Genomic DNA, 21971 nt, shown 5'->3' on the forward strand with positions numbered 1-21971 from the left:
TGTAATGAAGGGTGGCAGCCCAACCCCACGACGCCTGGACATTGTTTCACCTTTTTTCGCCACGTGTTGAAGACACTTATCACAGCAGTTCTGGAACACCCGAAAAGTCGTGCAGTTTCCGAAATGCTTGTGCCGAGCTTCCTGGCCATCACAATCTGTCCTCGGTCAAACTCGGATAGGTCGCGCGCCTTCTCCATTCTACACACGGACAGCACTCGCACTGCTATTACATGGACCGTGCGTGTGTCTGACTAGCAGTCACTCCTCGCCAGGTGGCACTGCTATCGCCTGGAAGGGTTCATATCGATTACAGGTCGGTGGTCATAATGTGCTGGCTGATCAGTGTAAATTATTTTCTTTTTTTTTTCTTTTTAATTACTTGAATGGAACATGGTTAAAAATAGCATGATGACTGTTACATTGAACAGCTGCTATACGAAACACCTCCAACGATGAGAATATCATTTCCCGCTTATTTTTGAACCCACTGTTAGAGTTTCTTACTGTTAGAGTTTCTTTCTAGTACCACATTAGTCAATATGACCCAAATCTAAATTACTTTGTTTCTTGAATGCAACATTTATGAAAATAGACTGATGACTGTTGCGTTGAACTTCTGTAATGGATGTTTTTATGTTATTTCATTAAAATGTTGCCAATATATCCCGTGTAGATTACTTGGGGTCTTTATGGCACCAGCGGCACTCAGTGAAAAATAAATCCCGGTTGTGGGAGCGTTAAGTCATTCCTTCATTTAAAAATAAATTAATTCCATTTTCCTAAAATAAAATTGGCGTTGTGAATAAGTATAATCCCTGAATATAAGTATATAGACGACGACTACACGCTGTAGACTTTGTGGCTGCCAGCGATTGCAGTCCAACGAGACGCGTGTGTTCTCCTCCTGCAGCTCCTCAAAGACCCGGGCAGCAGTATAGACAACCGGCCACAAGATAGCTGCTGTGCTGCATCGACGTCTTGCTGCAACAAAGCGCTGCGTCTGGGTTCAAGCAGCCGATTCGCTGTTGCCTGCGAATCAGCTGCTCGAATAGCACAGGCAGCCTTCGTACCGCACCCCTCCCCACGCATCTTGAAATTGAACTGTTCAGTTAAGCACTTATGCACCAGAATATGACGTCGATTGTCACATGACAATCAAAACAGGACATGTTGTAAAGACTGTCCATAGAAGTGTGCAGTTTAGTGGCCCTCAACAGGAGTTTTTGTAGTTGGGTTTAGTGTCTTACAATGACGTGACTTAATACCCATAACGACTTTATTCGTATATTTTCCATGAAATATACGGAAACATGGTTCAATGCCAAACGGTTCACTGCAGAAACTGCATACATACGCACTATCGTTCAACACAAATGACAACGTCAGTACATTTCCTCCAAGACGGTCATGTTATCCATTGCTTTATCACGTCATGCATTCTGTGTTACTACTTGATTTTTGCTCAGAGAGCTTAACGACCTCCTTTCCTGTTTCGTAAATGAAACGCTCGCAGTCAGATGTCTCACAAGGAACAGCTGAAAAATTGGTTGATCTGGGTCAACCTGATGTTCTTTATTCAGATTTCATAAAACTGCCAAGTCAATTAGGAAGTAAAATGTCAGACGACACTTTTTGTACTGACATCAACCGACTGCATAACGTTCTCGAAGTTTATCGAAATTAACGACGCTATCCGTCATATCATTCTAACCAGCAACACCAAGCAAAAGTTTCATAATAGTTTTAATTCCATCTTCACTTCTTTAGCTACTGAAAGGGTTGTCTATGCTATGAGAATGGTCACATGTTTGTTGTTCTTCCACAATTTGGCATGTATCCCATTTTTCCACTGAAATTAAAATTCATCCTCTGCAGTTTGCATTTCTGTTTTATGATGGAAGGAAACTTCGTACGAATGCGTGTTCAGTGAAAACAAAGAAGCTTCCTTTTTCAGCAGCACTTTCATTAAATTTAATGTGGTGAACAAAAACTGAAATACTGCCCCACTGCCTGTGTGGTGCAGACAGTGAATAAGGCTGAGAACAGCTCGTTCCCCTTGAGGTATTTTGCAAAATGAGGAGTGGAAAGTGAAACCAGTTGAGGTAAGAAGCTTTACCGTGAAGACAGTTAAATTACCAAGTAGTTGGGCAGCATACTTCCCGTCGCATTGGGAAAGGCTGAATCACTTCCGACAATCTCGTATACTGCCAGAGTGTTTTGAGAAACTTTGAATAAAATTATTCGCGTTTGGCTAATGCAAATGAGATCTCGTTTCATGTACATATTAGGGTGAGCCACGTAAAACTTAATACCTCTTTTATATCCTGAACCTCTGCAGATGTCGATAACATGGTTTCCGGTAAGTGATACTACTTAGAGGAGCACGAAATGTTGTTGCGCGGTTAGTGCTTCTTTCTCCTGCATAAACCGAGATGTCGGAGCAAACACTTCAGTTATGCAACAGTATACTTAACTCTAGAAATTGGCATTTGAAATCTCTCGAAAAGGTTGAGTACAGTGGTATAAAGCTTGTTGATGATGGCGGTGAAACTTTCTGCGAAAGAATCTGAGAAACTTAAAATTGAGAGACCAGCCAGACGGTATCCGCTGCTGCAGTGTAAACACAGCCTAGTCAAGCTCTGCGTCTTTATCTTATATCTCTCTCATATAAATAAACAAGATGCAATAGGTTTCGTCGTAGTAGCCTCAGCCTACCGTCGTGAGGAATGTAACATAGCCTAGCATGTGAGCCTCGCTTGTCAGCGCAATGGCGGATTCTGCCCGCCTTACCATCCAGGTTTAGAACATTTATCACATACTTTTGTGAAAAGTTTCAACGTCAACATTAACAATCGTTATATATTTCTACTCGTCTTTTCAACAACTTTCGAATGTCGTTTGCAGAAGTATACAGTTCCACTTAAAGAGTATTATTGTTTTAATATCTCCGTTGATACAACAGTTAACATTGTTGACTGTATAAAAAAACTACATGCCCCTCTGAGCACTATCATTTATTGGCTATTATTTATATCCCCCATGAATTTAAATACGTGGAACAACGAAGTCACAACTTCCTTAGATGTATTTATATTTTTAATCTTTCAGATCGTTGCCTCTTGTAGAGGTGCAGGTCCACAGATTTTCTTCAGATTTTAAAGTTGTTTCTATGGCCTGTGACCAATGAATAAATTAAAAGATATACTTTGCGTAATATATTTGTTCATTTCTCACTTCCAATATTCAGCACGCCTTGACACTGACATAAAACGTGGCATTTCATATAGCACACAAACACATAGATTGCTACGCACGTATCACACACCGTGTCCCTTTCCACGCATTACATACACTGCCCAACTTCTGGCAGACAACTTCTTTTTAACCATTGATTTGTGACGTCATTTATAGGGCATGAAGCGTGTCTAACAGTGATGATATGACTATTAAGTTGGGTAAAGTTTCTTATATCGTTTACTTAGACTGAAGTCCAATGTACTCTGTGGTTTAATTGTCCATAAGATAAAAGAGGGTTCCTCACAGAGTGTTTGTTCTGTACGCAAACAAATCATGTTTAGTAGACAGTGATTCGACTGGACTGACGTGAGTGAAGAAATGCTAGACATATATGAAGGAAACAGTTCTAATGTGGCAACACAGAGAACGCACTCGACAAACGAATGAACGCGCAATAATACAGCAGTGAGTGCAAAAAATTATAGGTACACTAAAATCTGTGCGAAGTCATATATAACGTAAAGTTTTAGGAAATTAAATTGAAGTCAATATGAAACCTAAATAAAGTTAAAAGAAAGATGAGCTTCTGAAAGATAAGCAATACGCGTTGTGAAAGTGAATCACAGCTTTTTTCGACCGAAGCCATTGTTAGCAAAAATAGGAAAAACCAGTTGTCTGCAGACATGGAAACCGTCTTAATAAAAGTAACGTGTAAAGATCATCATATTCTTTTTAACTCTATAGCAAACACATTTATTCTATAAGTAAAATGTTTACAGAGTCAAAAATGACAATGCTTCGCCAATAAAGCGAAACGTGTTTGGTAAAAAACTTTGTTAATGTGGGAAATCGGATAACAGTTGCTGTATGAGGATACTATGGTCAGTCACGGGTGCCACAGAAGTGACGTTCTGTTTCAGAACTGTGGACGGAGCATGAAGGCGCGCAGTGCAGGAGCGCCGATGACCTTCTGCTCTCCAAGGTCCAGGTCAGTACCGACACTCACATTATGCATGCTTGTGTTCAGTCTCCGTATTTCTGTTTTTTCGTATTCGTTGTTTACCACTAACAAAGAACGGATGTCGTAAACTATTGTGTCAACTGACTTTTCCGCTTCTCGCTGTCTCACTGAGATATAATTTAAATTTAAGTCATTTTATAGCAAACAAAGAATAGCCAAAATATCTGATAATTAAGAAACCAATTTCCCCGCGAATTTGCTCGCACGAGTGAAACCGACGTTCATACTCAGCAATAAAATGACTTCCTGCTTTCATTGCTACCTTTAGACCATATATCATAATGACGTACACAACTGTAAATTTTGTGCTATTATTTAAGATAGTCGCTCTTTAGGATCAGGAAGGGATTTTAATTCGGATGAATCACGGTAAAATACTGCATCCTGCTCCTTTCAGAATTGTAATCGAATTTTTCAGAAGATTCGCACAAAAAATATTTATAAAAGTAAAAAAATTCAATTTTCTGCCATGTTAACATGTGGACTTTAGGCCCTCCGTTAACATTGAGATACAAGGTCGATGACGACCTGTGCTTAAGAGCGCACATTAAGTCGGTGAGTACTGCCCTAACTTCAGAATATAAAATGAGTGTTGCTAAAAATTACTCTAGGATGATACCTGTGACAAGTTTTTAAAGTTGCTTAGTAGTGGATGTGACTATTTTCACAGCAACATATAAAGTAAATATTCATAATATTTCTTAAATTTTAGACCGAGATGTCGCAGTTCAAATCCCCGTTCTACCATCCAGATTTAGGTTTTCAGTGATTTCCCTAAACCGTTTAATGCAAATGCCGGAGTGATTTATTTGGAACGGACACACCTGCTTGTATTCAACATACTTTCTTAACCTGAGCTCGTGCTCCGTCTCTAATGACCTTGTTGTCGACAGTACTTTAAGTTCTAATTTTCCTTCTTCCTTTATCCCTAAATTCAGCCAGGAAGTAAAAGAAAGCCAAAGTAGCACCTGATATTATGAGACTGTGTGGTCCCTCACAACGTTGGATGTACCAGGCATCGAAGCACATTAAGATCGCATCCAGAAAAAGTAGAGGAGGCATCACAACTTATGAAGCATAATATGGCCATCACAAAATTGTGGATCATTGCACCAGAAGTGGTAAGGTTTACCGTAGTACAGTGACTATAGGTGAAGTCCAGATCACCACTTTCCAGGTAAATTATTACAAAGATATTATGCAACATCGCGCCGCTTCTTTTATAGTCTTAGCGTATTATTCTTTAACTAATGACACTTGTTTTCCCACTGTCGTGTTACAGTCCTTCTCCTCGATAGCGAGGATTTAAGGGTATAGTGTTTTCATTCATAATACAGAGGGGTCCAAAAAAAATGTATCCACTATTTAAAAGTCCATAACTTGCAAAGTAATTGACGGAGTTGTCTCAATTTTGGTGAAAGTGTAGCTTTAAGTCCAGCTTAAAGATATCACTGTAGGTGTTCGAAATGGTCGCTATTAACATCCACACACAAACGGTGCCGCCGAACTGCAACACGAACTACTGACTGCAACGTGTTCAGTTGGATATTTGCACACGAATGTACGATGGATTCTCGAAGTAGCTAGTAGTGGATGCCTGAAGCTTCTGAAGGACTCCTCACCGGTAACTGTGCCGTCAAAGAAGAATGGCCCAATCAAGCCTCGGTAAGACAAACCACACCACACATTTACTCCTGGCAAATTTACGGCTTTGTGTGCATGGACGTTCGCATTTTCGGCGGCCCAGTAGATGCAATTGTGGCGATTTACTGTACTATTGAATCAGAACTGTGCCTCATCAGACCACACAATTATCTCTGCAAACTCGTCATCGTTGCACACCATGTTAGTAAACCACTCGCAGTAATCCATTCTGCGATCTGGGTCGTCCTCGTTCATTGCGTGTGGCAGTCGTGGGATGTAGAACTTCCACTTTGCTGTCTTCAAAATTCGCCGATCACTTGGGCGACACACTCCGGTTTCACGGGCACACTGTCTCACAGACTTCTGTGGTGAGCGAGAGAATTGTTGTAACGCACGACGGGAGTTAGCTGGACTTGTTACTGCTACAGGTCGTCCGGATCGTTGTTTCTGTACATATTTAGCACAGCCTTCGGCTTCAAATCTGTCTCGAATGCGACGAATCGTTAAACGTGCCGGTGGCTCTGTTTGATACTCATTTCGCCATTGTCGTTGAACCTCATTAATGATTTCCTACTTAAAATACCACTTCGAAACTGACTTCCTTTCATGGAATGTAAGACTTGCGCCAGCCATGTTTACTCGAGTAAGTAGGTGCAACTAAGAACAAAACACTGACTATCTGGCGACTGTCATCTGACAAAACAAAACAACGGAATATAACGCTTGTGTGGCGAATACCGGAACTACAAATTATTACACTACCAAAGATGAGATAACTCCGTCAATTAGTTTGTCAGTTATGGACTTTTAAACAGTGGATACATTTTTCTGGACCCCTCTGTATATGCTCTATAAGCTCTCTTATCTGTAGAGAGTTTTCTATGCAGGTCTTTACACAATAGCTACTACAGGCTTGTAGGGATGGTGGGGGCGTGGGGGGCTTAGTAGATAGAGTATTTATAAGGGACTCATGTTCGGAAATGTACCATGTGCATGTAAAATAAGTTTGAAGGTCGAATCACTTTCAAATCTACCGCTTCGCAGTACCCACACAGTGGAGACAATGAGTTCTGACCTTTGTGTTCCACAGGAACCCATACCATGAGTAATGTTTCGAGTACTCGTCGTCGGGTTCTCTCCTACATTACGAAGGATGTCGTCTTCAAAGTCGGAAGTGCAACGCGTCCGTGGAGCTCCACAGTCAATTGTCCTGGCTGCGAACGTAGAAATTTTTCGCAGCCATTGTTGCAGTCGAACGAAAATTATGTGTGATTATGTGATGTAATAATTACAACAGGAACTCACGACGGCGCCATAGACTCAGTTTTTGAGTGCACTGTGAAGCGGGAGATTTGAAAGTGATCCGATTTTTAAACTTATTTTATATCCAACGGTACGTTTCAGTCATGGGTCCCTATCAAAACTTATCTGCTACGTACCCCGTACAACCCCTAGAATCCTTTAACAGGACCTGTGAAATGCCCTGCATTAGTTATTTGTTTTAATATTACATGTACATTTTGTCTTTGCCTCTCATTTCGCTAATCCTGATTTACCAGGAATCATACGGCTTCAGCAAAATCGTATATTTCGTAACGTGTGCGAACAAACAGCTACACCACCATTATTGAACACTATACTTTGAGTACTCGATGAGAAAACATATTGCAGGTGCAGCCCACGAATTTACTAGAAGAAGCAGTTTCAGCTTCGATTATATATAGAATTTAAATAATAACATTGCACTTCGTTGTTTCGAAGACCAACAGCTGGGTCCCATTTCTGCTGTTAAGTACAGTATAGAAAGGAAGAGCAGCTTACTACTGCCTCTTTCCGTCTGCTGCCTCTGCTGCCTCCTTCAAGGCTCTGAAAACGTTAGGCATCCCTCATAGTGTCTTGCGATACTTGCTCAGCCTAGATTTTAAGATGTTTGAGTGTATTCTGAATAAATTGACCGTTCGATCCCTGGATATATTTCCCGTAGTGTGTGACATTTCTAAATACACTACCTGACAAAAAAGTGAAGCACCCCTTAAGAGGAAACAACACTTCACCAGTTGAGTGGGTGTGTGATATTATTTCGGTGATTACAATAACGAGTCAAATTTACAAAGCACTTTGCAATATGAGTCCACTTATCATCATGATGTTGCACCCCTCGCGCTTCTTCGGTTGGGAAAGGTGTCATAAAACCGTTGAATCCTCTCCTGAGGCAAGATGGTTTACAACTGTTGTAAATGGTCGTTGATGTCCTGGATGCTGGCACTGGGAGGGAGTTGACGGCTGGACTGCTACTACACATGTTCTATCAGGAACAGATGTGGGGGTCTTGCTGGGCACAGGAGTACCTCGACATCATACTGACTGCTCATACAGACCGTGTCATGCGTGCAAGAGCTTTGTCCTGTTGAAAAATGGCACCACGATACTTTTGCATCGGAGACAAAACACGAGGACGCATGATGTCCGTGACCTGAAGTCATATTGGATGGCACCTTACTCCAGGACGCCAGGAGTAACGCTACTGTGTCTTTCGAAACCAGTGAAAGACTGTGACATCTCCCCAGGGCAGCTCCATGCTCGCCGACAGTGGACACACATAAACAGCGATTCTTAGCCGTTCGTGTTGTGGTGTTTTCCCTAGTCTAGCTACTGCTAATCTCCAACCAATGGTGCAAGAAGGCACAAAAATTGTAGGGAGTCCATTACTTGTTCTCGGATGGCAGGCGGAGATGTGAAACGGCTAAGATGTACTTGGTGCACAATACGGCGATATGTGGTAGCCACACGTGGTCGAACCGAACCTTGATGGCGAGTGTTCCTGCCCTCACGTTTCCATGCATCCCAAGATCTGGTTACTGTTACATCCGAATGCCTCACAAATGTGGATACTACACGATTCGTACAGCCGGCCAAATTGAGAACCACAATGAGGCCTCTTCGAAAAATCTCTCAGATGTTAATAACGCTGTCTCACACGAGTAAACAGGATCCCCGTGTCCTTGACAGTGATTACTCAACATCTGACGCTGTTCGCGCTGCTTATATACCCTACCACACCTGGTAACAACACCAAACACGATCAACGGTAATGCACTCTGGTGGTCGTTGCTTGTAACAGTTGTACAGCACATGCTGGATACTGGCAAAGTTTCGCTGTCACAGTATAAATTAACATACATTTTGTAAATGGGTGTGAAGTGATATACCAACTGGCCATCGAAATGGAAGCAGACAGACGCACACTAACGGTAAAAAGCCGCCCATACCGTCGCAACACAGCACCCGGCAGTATGTTAGACATAATAATGTAACTTCCGGAAACCATCTGAAGATGAACCTGAAAAGGCTCGAAAACCGGTTCATGGAATAAAAAATAATTATTCAAAAAAGTGACTGGTTGCAGTTTTATGTATTAACATTCTTATTTCTTACTTGAAAGCGGAGCCCGGGACTGAATATCTATTGTCTGCAGCGAGATACTTTGACACTCTGCGTCATCTATACTAGATCAATCGGTCTGCTGCGTTACGTAATCAGAATGGCGCAATACGACCTATTCCAAGCACCACATAACACGTGTGAGGGATCAAAGAAACGAAACAGCCCCATTCAATCCTATTATGTCAGTGGGACTTGTTTGTTCTGTCTTCCAATAAATTTTTGAATTATTCGTTTTGTACTACGGTAAACATAGAACTGGACGCATATATTGGATATAAATTGTCAGTTGTTTACGAGTAAATGTAATTAGTGTGTCTGGTTTCAAATAAAAAAATCAGAAATTTAGGAGCTAAAGCTATTGCGTTGTCAGAACTACGTTTTGTGCTATCGAAATGTAACTGAAATATTACGTTAATTTAGTTTATGAGCAAATTACATTACAGTCTCCTGGAGTCAATCACTCATTGAGTTTGTACATGCAGTCGATTTATTAAATACGAAAGACAGCAAATAAATGTAATTATATCACAAGTGGTTACACATAACGGCGTAGACGAAGAAATATTCCCCTAAATTCATTGCTCAGTATGGGTTGTAAAAGAAAGTCAAACCTGAATCCCATAATATATAAAGGAGGGCTTTCCAGGAAGACATAAATGTAAAACTTGCAAAGAAGTCAACGCTACCATCTGACGATGGGTTCTGGCACGAAATTAGTAATCATTTCAAGAAAACGTGTAGCTGGTTCTTGTGTTTCCTACAGTGGAATGTACGAAAACGGCTGCAGTGTTCTCCAACAAAAACGCATAAAATAATGTCGTTTTTACCCCAACCAGGTAAAGAGAACTGTGCATAACTTCAGAAAGTGCAAGCTGCAGCTAATAAAAATAATACTTGCTATAGCATTTAACAAAAAGTGTCTAGCTGAAAAAGTCCTTTCAAAGTATAACAAAGTGAACATCAAGAACAAAAGTAAAAGTGCACAACTAGCAAAGATAAAGTGTGAATAGTATTGGTTCCGTACTGAAATAAGAGCTCAGTGCAAACAGAAAGAGTTTCTGAACAGACAAATAAATGTGCTTCATTTGGACTTAAGTAACCCGCTGTTTCCTGTGCATTTCATATCTATTGTTGACGAAATTAGTGTTTTCATTGGGACAGAACATCACATCATATCACAAAGGCATAAGGCATCTTGTGTTGCTATAGCATTTAACAAAAAGTGTCTAGCTGAAAAAGTCCTTTCAAAGTATAACAAAGTGAACATCAAGAACAAAAGTAAAAGTGCACAACTAGCAAAGATAAAGTGTGAATAGTATTGGTTCCGTACTGAAATAAGAGCTCAGTGCAAACAGAACGGCCACTGGTAGTATGGATTGTTAAAAAAAAAAAAAAAAAAAAAAAAACAGACCTCTGTCCTTCAATATGTGAAGCAGTGCTTTTCAGGAAGACATATATGTAAAACCTGCCAAGAAGTCAACGCTACCATCTGACGATGGGCTCAGGCCCGAAACTAGTAATCGTATAATAAAATCATTTCAAGAAAACTTGTGGCTGGCTGCAGAATTTCGTACAGTGTATCATACACTCTTGTTTGATACAGCGGACGTAAGCACCAAATTTCGGTAATGTAGTTGGGGGCCGCCCTTGTGAAAGGGTGTAGGTCACTAGATGGACGAACTCCTGACGTACGTCGCAAAAATGAAATGTGTGCAAAACAATTTATTTCTCAGATTCATTAGAAGAACTGTTTCCAGATAAAATACATTACACATTACTGAGACATAGAAATAGGGTCCACAAGTTTTCATTTCCTTAGTTACTCAGAGCAGGAAAACCTTCCTAAAAACACAGTTCTTGTAAGTTATTAATTCGTTTCTTTACCTATATTAAGTTCACAGATGTGTGAATACTCCAACAATTCCAGAAGTAGTGGATAAATTCTTAACAAAGTGCGTATATGTTGCTAAAATCCGATATCTTCGTTACAGATGGTAGATAGTATGTAGTTTCTACTAATGCACTTACGTTTTCTGTATACTATGTACACTACTGGCTCTTAAAATTGCTACACCAAGAAGAAATGCAGATGATAAACGGGTATTCATTGGACAAATATATTATACGGGAACTGACATGTGATTACATTTTCACGCAATTTGGCTGCATTGATCCTGAGAAATCAGTACCCAGAACAACCACTTCTGGTCGTAATAATGGCCTTGATACGCCTGGGCACTGAGTCAAACAGAGCTTGGATGGCGTGTACAGGTACAGCTACCCATGCAGCTTCAACACGATACCACAGTTCATCAAGAGTTATGACTGGCGTATTGTGACGAGCCAGTTGCTCGGCCACCATTGACCAGACATTTTCAATTGGTGAGAGATCTGGAGAATGTGCTGGCCAGGGCTGCAGTCGAACATTTTCTGTATCCAGAAAGGCCCGTACAGGACCTGCAACATGCGGTCATGCATTACCCTGCTGAAATGCAGGGTTTCGTAGGGATCGAATGAAGGGTAGAGCCACGAGTCGTAACACATCTGAAATGTAACGTCCACTGTTCAAAGTGCCGTCAGTGCGAACAAGAGGTGACCCAGACGTGTAACCAATGGCACCCCATACCATCACGCCGGGTGATACGCCAGTATGGCGATGACGAATACACGCTTCCAATGTGCGCTCACCGCGATGTTGCGAAACACGGATGCGACCATCATGATGCTGTAAACAATACCTGGATTCATCCGAAAAAATGACGTTTTGTCATTCGTACACCCAGGTTCGTCGTTGAGTACACCATCGCAGGCGCTCTTGTCTGTGATGCAGCGTCAAAGGTAACCGCAGGTATGGTCTCCGAGCTGATAGTCCATGCTGCTGCAAACGTCGTCGAAGTGTTCGTGCAGATGGTTGTTGTCTTGCAAACGTCACCATCTGTTGACTCAGGGATCGAGACGTGGCTGCACGATCCGTTACAGCCATGCGGATAAGATGGCTGCCATCTCAACTGCTAGTGATACGAGGCCGTTGGGATCCAGCACGGCGTTCCGTATTACCCTCCTGAACCCATCGATTCCATATTCTGCCAACAGTCATTGGATCTCTAACAACGCGAGCAGCAATGTCGCGACACGATAAACCGCAATTGCGATAGGCTACAATACGACCTTTATCAAAGTCGGAAACGTGATGATACGCATTTCTCCACCTTATACGAGGCATCACAACAACGTTTCACCAGGCAACGCCGGTGAACTGCTGTTTGTGAATGAGAAAACGGTTGGAAACTTTCCTCATGTCAGCACGTTGTAGGTGTCACCACCGGCGCCAACCTTGTGTGAATGCTCTGAAAAGCTAATCATTTGCATATCACAGCATCTTCTTCCTGTCGGTTAAATTTCGCGTCTGTAGCACGTCATCATCGTGGTGTAGCAATTTTAATGGCCAGTAGTGTAAATATCGCATAGATTTTATCTCTCATTCAGTTGTTAATGAAAGATTATTATTTTTCCTATACCATTCGCTAATTTTGACACCGACACTACAGTATTCCTTAAGATACGAGGAAGTTACGTAATACTTGATATCGATACCTGAACCGTTGATTCGGAATAAGAATGTCGATAAGTAATCGTAACAGTCATGTCGTAAGATCCCTATCGAGCAGTTGCCTTTAGAACCTTCAACATCGCAGCGCGTCAGCAATCGTTGGTTAATATATTAAAAAACTAGAAACCCGCCTCGATTGCGAAAAATGCACCTAGGGTTAACCTAGGTTCCGGCGTAGATAACTACACCTTCTTCAGAACAATAAAACCCACAAGTGCCTAAGAAGGCCTTTGTCAATTATTAAAAGAACTCCAAAGCTATACATTTATAAACGAAAAAAAAGGGAAACACAAAGAGTACATATGTACAAAGGCTAAACCATTACTTAACTTAATGGTGTAACCTCCACCTCACACCGGCATATGTTCGATGGGCCATGACCCGCCATTTTTTTTTTAATAGCTGCTGTTTATGGCGGGTCATGGCCCATCGAACATAGGCCGGTGTGAGGTGGAGGTTACACCATTAAGTTAAGTAATGGTTTAGACTTTGTACATATGTACTCTTTGTGTTTTCCTTTTTTTCGTTTATAAATGTATAGCTTTGGTGTTCTTTTAATCATGGACAAAGGTCTTCTTAGGCACTTGTGGGTTTTATTGTTCTGAAGAAAGTGTAGTTATCCACGCCGAAACCTAGGTTAACACTAAGTGCTTTTTTCGCAATCGAGGCGGGTTTCCAGTTTTTTAATACAGTTGCCTTAAGTACTGGCAGACAGATGAGAGGTGTAAGTGAGACGGTACGCTTGAGTAAAATGAAGATGTGTGCGTTTCAGGTGGCTCCGGGCCCGCTGTCCGCGTCTGCCACCAAGTGCTCCTCGGCGCCGCTGCTCGCTGGCTCCCAGGTAAGGCGTCCGCGCTGCCGGCATTGCTGGAGGAGCTACCTCTAACACTTAATTTACACCGATAACAAGAATTTATTCAGCTGGAAGGTCACATTACGGATTCTGTATTTTATCTGAGAGGGCATGACTTCCATGTTAACTCTATGAAGCACGGTGGTATGAAAATCACGCTACCATTCCAATACTTTTTCAGGAAGCATCGTGAAGGTATATCTACAAGACCATCATTGTACCTCATAGTTTTCTGTTTCCTTCAGTGCTGTGATGGCCTGTCACCTTTACAGTGCCACAGGATGCATAGGAATCACCTACGACTCTCTCTCACGTGGCGTTGTTTTGATCAGTATTTAGCTCTGGTAAATGATGCTGAATTTCCTCGTTGTTCAGTGCGTCTGGAAAGTGTTACTAAGATATGAACCGATTGTCAAATGCAACTTCCTGGCAGACTAAAACTGTGTGTCGGACCGAGACTCGGACTCGGGACCTTTGCCTTTCGTGGGCAAATGCTCTACCAACTGAGCTACCCAAGCCCCGCCCTCACAGCTTTACTTCCACAATATCCTTTCTTTCAGGGGTGCTATCTCTGCAAGGTTCGCTGAAGAGCTTCTGTAAAGTTTGGAAGGTAGGAGACGAGGCACTGGCAGAAGTAAAGCTGTGAGGACGGGGCGTGAGCCGTGCTTGGGTAGCTCAGTTGGTAGAGCACTTGCCCGCGAAAGGCAAAGGTCCCAAGTTCTAGTCTCGGTCCGGCATACAGTTTTAATCTGCCGGGAAGTTTCATATCAGCGCACACTCCGCTGCAGAGTGAAAATCTCTTTCTGGAAACATCCCCCAGGCTGTGGCTAAGCCATGTTTCCGCAATCTCCTTTCTTTCAGGAGTGCTAGTTCTGCAGGGTTCGCAGGAGAGCTTCTGTAAAGTTTGGAAAGTAGGAGACGAGGTAGTGGCAGAAGTAAAGCTGTGAGGACGGGGCGTGAGTCGTGCTTGGGTAGCTCAGTTGGTAGAGCACTTGCCCGCGAAAGGCAAAGTTCCAGAGTTCGAGTCTCGGTCCGGCACACAGTTTTAATCTGCCAGGAAGTTTCATATCAGCGCACACTTCGCTGCAGAGTGAAAATCTCATTCTCGATTGTCAGATGTTCGCCGCTGTTATTAAGTGTTCTGACTTGCATTATGTCCGGTTGGTGTGTTTTCTTTACCACTATGCAGCTTCATAACATTACAACCATCGATCATGTATATTCTGAAGCTGTTAATATGTTTGTTTTTAATTTCTTCTTTTGCAATTTATAGTATTATTTTCCTCACTTGTAGGTTACTGCACTGAAGTACGCCGAGGTCAAAAGACAGTGTAACTGTAAAACTGCTAACTGAGACTAAGTCTACTCTCTGGACTGTAGATTATACACTTAGCGATGCCTATAATTGAGTCCAAGGTTGTCAAGTGTGTATCACGTCTATACAGGGTGTTACAAAAAGGTACGGCCAAACTTTCAGGAAAAATTCATCACACACAAATAAAGAAATGATGTTCTGTGGACATGTGTCCGGAAACACTTAATTTCCATGTTAGAGATCATTTTAGTGTCGTCAGTATGTACTGTACTTCCTCGATTCACCGCCAGTTGGCCCAATTGAAGGAAGGTAATGTTGACTTCAGTGCTTGTGTTGACATGCGACTCATTGCTCTACAATACTAGCATCAAGCACATCAGTACGTAGCATCAACAGGTTAGTGTTCATCACGAACGTGATTTTGCAGTCAGTGCAATGTTTACAAATGCGGAGTTGGCAGATACCCATTTGATGTATGGATTAGCACGGGGCAATAGCCGTGGCGCGGTACGTTTGTATCGAGACAGATTTCCAGAACGAAGGTGTCCCGACAGGAAGACGTTCGAAACAATTGATCGGCGTCTTAGGGAGCACGAAACATTCCAGCCTATGACTCGCGACTGGGGAAGACCTAGAACGACGAGGACACCTGCAATGGACGACGCTATTCTTCGTGCAGTTGACGATAACCCTAATGTCAGCGTCAGAGAAGTTGCTGCTGTACAAGGTAACGTTGACCACGTCACTGTATGGAGAGTGCTTCGGGAGAACCAGTTGTTTCCGTACCATGTACAGCATGTGCAGGCACTATCAACAGCTGATTGGCCTCCACGGGTACACTTCTGCGAATGGTTCATCCAAGAATGTGTCAATCCTCATTTCAGTGCAAATGTTCTCTTTACGGATGAGGCTTCATTCCAACGTGATCAAATTGTAAATTTTCACAATCAACATGTGTGGGCTGACGAGAATCCGCACGCAATTGGGCAATCACGTCATCAACACAGACATTCTGTGAACGTTTGGGCAGGCATTGTTGGTGATGTCTTGATTGGGCCCCATGTTCTTCCACCTACGCTCAATGGAGCACGTTATCATGATTTCATACCTGATACTCTACCTGTGCTGCTAGAACATGTGCCTATACAAGTACTACACAACATGTGGTTCAAGCACGATGGAGCTCCTGCACATTTCAGTCGAAGTGTTCGTACGCTTCTCAACAACAGATTCGGTGACCGATGGATTGGTAGAGGCGGACCAATTCCATGGCCTCCACGCTCTCCTGACCTCAACCCTCTTGACTTTCATTTATGGGGGCATTTGAAAGCTCTTGTCTACGCAACCACGGTACTAAATGTAGAGACTCTTCGTGCTCGTATTGTGGACGGCTGTGATACAATACGCCATTCCCCAGGGCTGCATCAGCGCATCAGGGATTCCATGCGACGGAGGGTGGATGCATGTATCCTCGCTAACGGAGGACATTTTGAACATTTCCTGTAACAAAGTGTTTGAAGTCACGCTGGTACGTTCAGTTGCTGTGTGTTTTCATTCCATGATTAATGAGATTTGAAGAGAAGTAATAAAATGAGCTCTAACATGGAAAGTAAGCGTTTCCGGACAACTGTCCACATAACATATTACCTTTCTTTGTGTGTGAGGAATGTTTCCTGAAAGTTTGGCCGTACCTTTTTGGAATACCCTGTATAAGGTCGAGGCTGTCAACGACAGGGCAGTTCACTACCGAGTAACACTGACTTAGTGAAACGTAACAGATTGACGCAGTCGCAAGCCAGAGAAGATATTATTAATTCAGATCGCCAAAAGACGATGTGTTTATAAAGTATATAACAAATTTAGTAATACAGTTTCTTATAGATGAGTTCCATTCGTCCATAACTTGCACGAGAACAATGCGTACTTGCCACTCGTATTTGCAAACAAGTAAAAGAAAAAGAAATAGCTTTTATGATTACACATCGTAAATTATATAGTCTTCCCACATCATCATCAGTGTTCTGCCAAAAGGCAGGTTTTCACATGGTAGTTCTCCAGCCTGTCCGGTCTTCTGCCATCCTCTTCAGGTCTGTATACTTTCCTCTTCCTTTTATGTAGTCTATCATCTTGTATCTCCTCTAAGTCTTCTCCCACAAACCAATCCTTCCAAAGCATCTGCTAGCAAGCACTCCCTTCTCAATGAATGCCCCAACCAGTTCTTTTTCCTTTCTCTTACAACCTTCAGCAGTCATCTTCTCTCACCAACCCTTTCCAATACACTATCATTACTCACTCTTTCCATCCAGCTTATTCTCTTCTCTCCATTCTCCTCAGCATCCACATCTCAAATGCTTCTAACCTTTTTTTTATCCTCTCGTCTCAGCGTCCACGTTTCTGCCCCATATAGTGCCACACTCCAGACGAAACATTTGCCAAGCCTTTTCCTTAGACCTTTATCTAATTTGCCACATAAGAGTCTCCTCTTTCTATTGAATGCCTCCTTCGCTATAACAATTCGAGTTTTCACCTCCTGGTGACATCTCAATTATTCAGTTATTATGCTTCCAAGATATATAAATGCACTTACTTGGCTAATGGTAGATTGTCCTAGTTTAATAGTGGACAGTCTGCGTCTTGTACTGATGGCCATACTCTTTGTTTTTGGTGTGTTTATTTGCATTCCATATACCACAAAAACTTCATTCCGATCTTTCAGCATGTTATTCACTGTCCGCTCACTTTCTGCCACTAATACCATGTCATCAGCAAATCATACATTCTATTCTCTTTCCACCAACACATATTCCTCTTTTTCCCATCTAATCCTTTCACAAAAATCTCTTCAAGGTATACGTTAAACAACAGTGGGGAAAAGCAACAACCTTGTCTAACACCTCGTCCAATGCTGCTTCCTTCTGACATTTCATTTCCAATCCTTATCCTTACTTTATATAGATTCTGTATCAGTCGTCTCTCTTTCCAATCCACTCCTTTCCTTTTCAAAATATCCATCAGCATGTTCCACTGAACTCTCCCAAAAGCCTTTTCTGTTTTTATAACCAGCAAAGATTTCTCTACCTTTTTCCATATATAGTTTTTAACAGGCCAATAGTACCTCTTGTTCCTTTTCCTCTTCTAAATCCGAACTGCTCCTGTGCAATCCCTCTATCCAGCTTGCTATAGAGCCTTCTATTCAACACTCTCAGCTAGACTTTAGCTGCATAAGAAATTAGACTGATGGTCCGGTGCTCTTCACATTATTTTAGTGTTTCTCTTTTTCTCTATTGGTATCATAACTGTTGCAACTAAGTCCTCAGGCCATTCCCCTTTGTCATATATCTCGTTATAGAGGTAGACTATTTCTTTTCTTGCCTTCAACAGTTCTGCTGGCAAATCATCAATTCCAGATGCCTTCCTATTCTTCATCTCCTTCAGCGCCTTTTCTACTTCTCTTCCCACAAAGTATAGTAAATATAAAACCTACACTGTAAATAGTTAATGGCTTCACGCTGACTTTGTTAACCGCAATATTCTGAAAAATATTCGTGGTGGCACTTTAATTCTACTGTGTTCTCAGAAATCATCCAGTAACACTGCCTTACGAATCAAAACCTGAATGGAAATTTGGTTAAAGCGAGTCTCCTATATGGTCCGTGCATGGAAAAACAGGTTTTCTTAAACACAGCGTTAAGTTCAGGGACAAGAATCACTTCCTGATGTTATGATAATTTCTTACCATCAAGCCATACTAGAATGCTGGAGAACAGGAAGAAATTAGTGGGACAGGAAAATTGGGTCGTTGAGGAAACAATTCGACTACAGCTGATGGCACTGCCCATTGTGACTAATGCAGTGTGGGATACTGCGTTGTCCAGTGATTACGTGCCAATAAACGCCGCTTTTGATTCGATTCATCTTTCAAACGATTCAAGAATGAGGCGTAGTAAGCCGCAGTTATGGTCCTGCCATTTTCCAACACTACATTGAAACATTGCTCTGGATGTGTGTTTTGTTAAGAGCCAATATTGGCAGCGCTCATCGCAATCACCAATGTTTACTTTCCACTATATGCTACGTTTCATTCGTTTGGTCTGCCTACAGTCGTAGCTGCTTCGTACAATTCCTTTCAGCGGTTTGGCATTACGATATCGTGTATTTTCTTTTTCAAAATTCTCCGTTGTGATGATGTGAGCTAAGCAGAAGGAGTGTTTTCATCTCCATTGCCTCTCTGGTCACGTTTACATTTGTTAATCCAAAAGCGGAATTGTCATCAGCAATAGTGCAAACTCTGCATGAACTTTACGTGACACAGATCTTATATTCCATCCCTTCAAGTGAAAATCTTTAATATTACCACAAACTGGTTTTGTTTTTGTTTGCTACTCTAGTCCTTCAGTAGCTTCTTACATGGCCACTGCAAATGGTCACTGCAGTTAACTGCCTGATAAATCTGGTTGTAATTTTGTTTGAAACAGATACAAGAGTAACGATTACGAACATCGAAACCAGCTGACAAAATTCTCTGCCATTGCAGCTAAATTCACCAGAGTTATCGAATGTCTTATTATAAATTTCCACAATCACCCCTAAGGCTAACGAGTATTTGCGCGGAGGTAAGATAGGCCACCTGAGAAACCTAACCCATTTGAATGTCTTTCAGTGTCGTGGAATACCTACTATCTGAATACCCATTTGCATAGTAGTTTGTGTAACATGTGTTGCAACTGTGTTTCTTGCTATGCGGCATCGATGTGCTTTGATAAATTGGAATATCTTAGCTTAATTATTTTTATGTGTTCTTTCACTCTACTATTATCATCAGCAGACTAATGAATGGAGTGCTTTCTGTCTCAGTAACACTGTAATTATAGTGTCTGTGAGCGTGGCATGTGTATCACCCCATCATTTCTCCCCGCCCCTCTCCCCCCCCCCCCCCCCCCCCCACCATCTCTTGTTTCCTGATACGCGCGTTCAAGCATGCAAGCCTTTCTGCTTCTTAAGAGCCTTTGATTTCAATTGTGTTTTATGGCATTCGGAATATGTTTTTTTTTTAATTTTGCTGTTTCACTCTACTTTCTTAAAACCAAAACGTAATAGATTCATGTAATGTAAATTCTTATAGTTTTTACGATAATTTTTATCTTATATATCTGTTAAAACCACAATACTGTGCTTATCACCCATACAAAACTTGTTGAACCACACGCTTTTTCATTCTTAGCACGCAAAAATGACAGCTGCTATTTATAATAACTTTTTTGTTACAGAATTCAACGCTGAAGAAGTCGCGGCACGAGAGGCATATCCCAGGTAAGTGTTACAATTATTTATAAAATCGTTATAGTAGTATAGTTTGCTATTTAACAATTAATATGGTGCATTGAATTCCGTGACTGTAAAACAGCTGAAACAGTGACATAGCACTATTCAGAGCAAGAATGAACTCTTTCGTTTGCGGAAATTGCAATATCCAGAAGGAATTCAAACTCCAAGGATGCCTAGAACAGTTTATCGGCAAGACGTGATTAGAACTGCAGATACATAGGGACCACAGTGAAAACAGCAATCGCTACAGTTGGAGGAGCCTAAGGTACTTTGTACTCTCCCGTCCTAGAAAATCAGCAGGAGTTCACTCACCCCCCCCCCCCCCCCCCCTCCCCGGTGAAGAACTGCAAGTGCCCCTGCCTCCATGGCCTGCACGCTGGAATAAATATCAAGTTTCCGATGTGTGTGGTCGCAAGTTTGTTTCTCATAATTCTTCAACAATCACTGCCGGTACTTTGTGAACTTTCATACAAAATGTGTGGAGCTAGACTCTCCAGACAAAATTTCAGAACACTTCGATCCCATATCACACGTTTGTGGGCTGCATCGTTACGTATTCTCAAAATCATGACTCGTGTTGAATTCTGTAATCTTAACTGTTGTTTCTTCTTTATATGTGTCGTACAGTCGCAGAAAATATTGAACCTGCTTATGCCACCCGTCTACTACATTCTTCGAAAAAACTTCGACTGAACTTACCTCCGGGTTTAGCCAGCTTTCAGTGCCTATAACGATTTGAGCATCAGTGCTTTCTGTTAGCACTTGGAGCTCTGGTACTTTTCCGAAACAGTTACGAGAATTTGCAACAGTTATACCGATGGCTCCGTATCTACGTTCAGACTGAAGCCTTTTTCGTATTTCCCCGAGAACCTCTAAGCTAAAAAACCATCCAGTCCATGTCACACAGCCCCTGCTACCCGTGTAGCCTCCTCCTGCGCGTGGTGGACTCCTGCCCTATTCAGCAGAATCCGAAACCCCACCACCCTATGGCGCAAATCGAGTAATCTGTATGCACAGTCCGCCGTCTCCCTGCGCATGCGTCTGTCTGAAAGGACGCATGATCATACAATCGCCCAAAACCGGCTCGAAATGTTGTATGGTGTGGTTAGTGCCTGGAGGATACGTGTTTTGGCATAGACGTGCCGCCTCTCGACCGTTTCCATCTGCTTGGCGGTACACAAACACCATCTCGGCTTCTTCTCGACGTGAATACCGGACCATTCTGCTGCTTACAGTTCGCTGCGTCAATCACACATCCTGCAACACACAAGTAACACACTGTACGTCCTCAGAGAAACTGTCATTCGTCATCGCCATCTACAGGGCACATGTTCAGTGGGCCTTTTTTCCTTCATTTACTGTCGGAAATCTGTCCCTGTAGTTTGTCGGATTTGTTAATGTTCCCCCTGTACATGTTGTGGAAGACCATTGCGAAGCAATAATGGAGCATAGTCGGAAGAGAGTAGATGTTCCGGGATTCCTGCAGTTACAATTCTGCTGCGGCTCGAATAACAGCTGAATC

The 21971-nt window shown here is 42.1% G+C and overlaps 1 protein-coding gene across 1 annotated transcript in view; it reads left to right on the forward strand.

Annotated features, from left to right (window-relative positions):
• The window catches only part of LOC124556288 (stAR-related lipid transfer protein 13), a 667281-nt gene that overhangs the window by 113733 nt on the left and 531577 nt on the right, over window positions 1-21971 (forward strand). The window contains exons 4-6 of the mRNA XM_047130265.1: window positions 4158-4225; window positions 13729-13797; window positions 20392-20434. Coding sequence (XP_046986221.1) covers window positions 4158-4225; window positions 13729-13797; window positions 20392-20434 — 180 coding nt within the window. The remainder of the gene's footprint in view (window positions 1-4157; window positions 4226-13728; window positions 13798-20391; window positions 20435-21971) is intronic.

This window comes from Schistocerca americana, chromosome X (assembly GCF_021461395.2).
Source record: "Schistocerca americana isolate TAMUIC-IGC-003095 chromosome X, iqSchAmer2.1, whole genome shotgun sequence".
NCBI classification, from domain to species: Eukaryota; Metazoa; Arthropoda; class Insecta; order Orthoptera; family Acrididae; genus Schistocerca; species Schistocerca americana.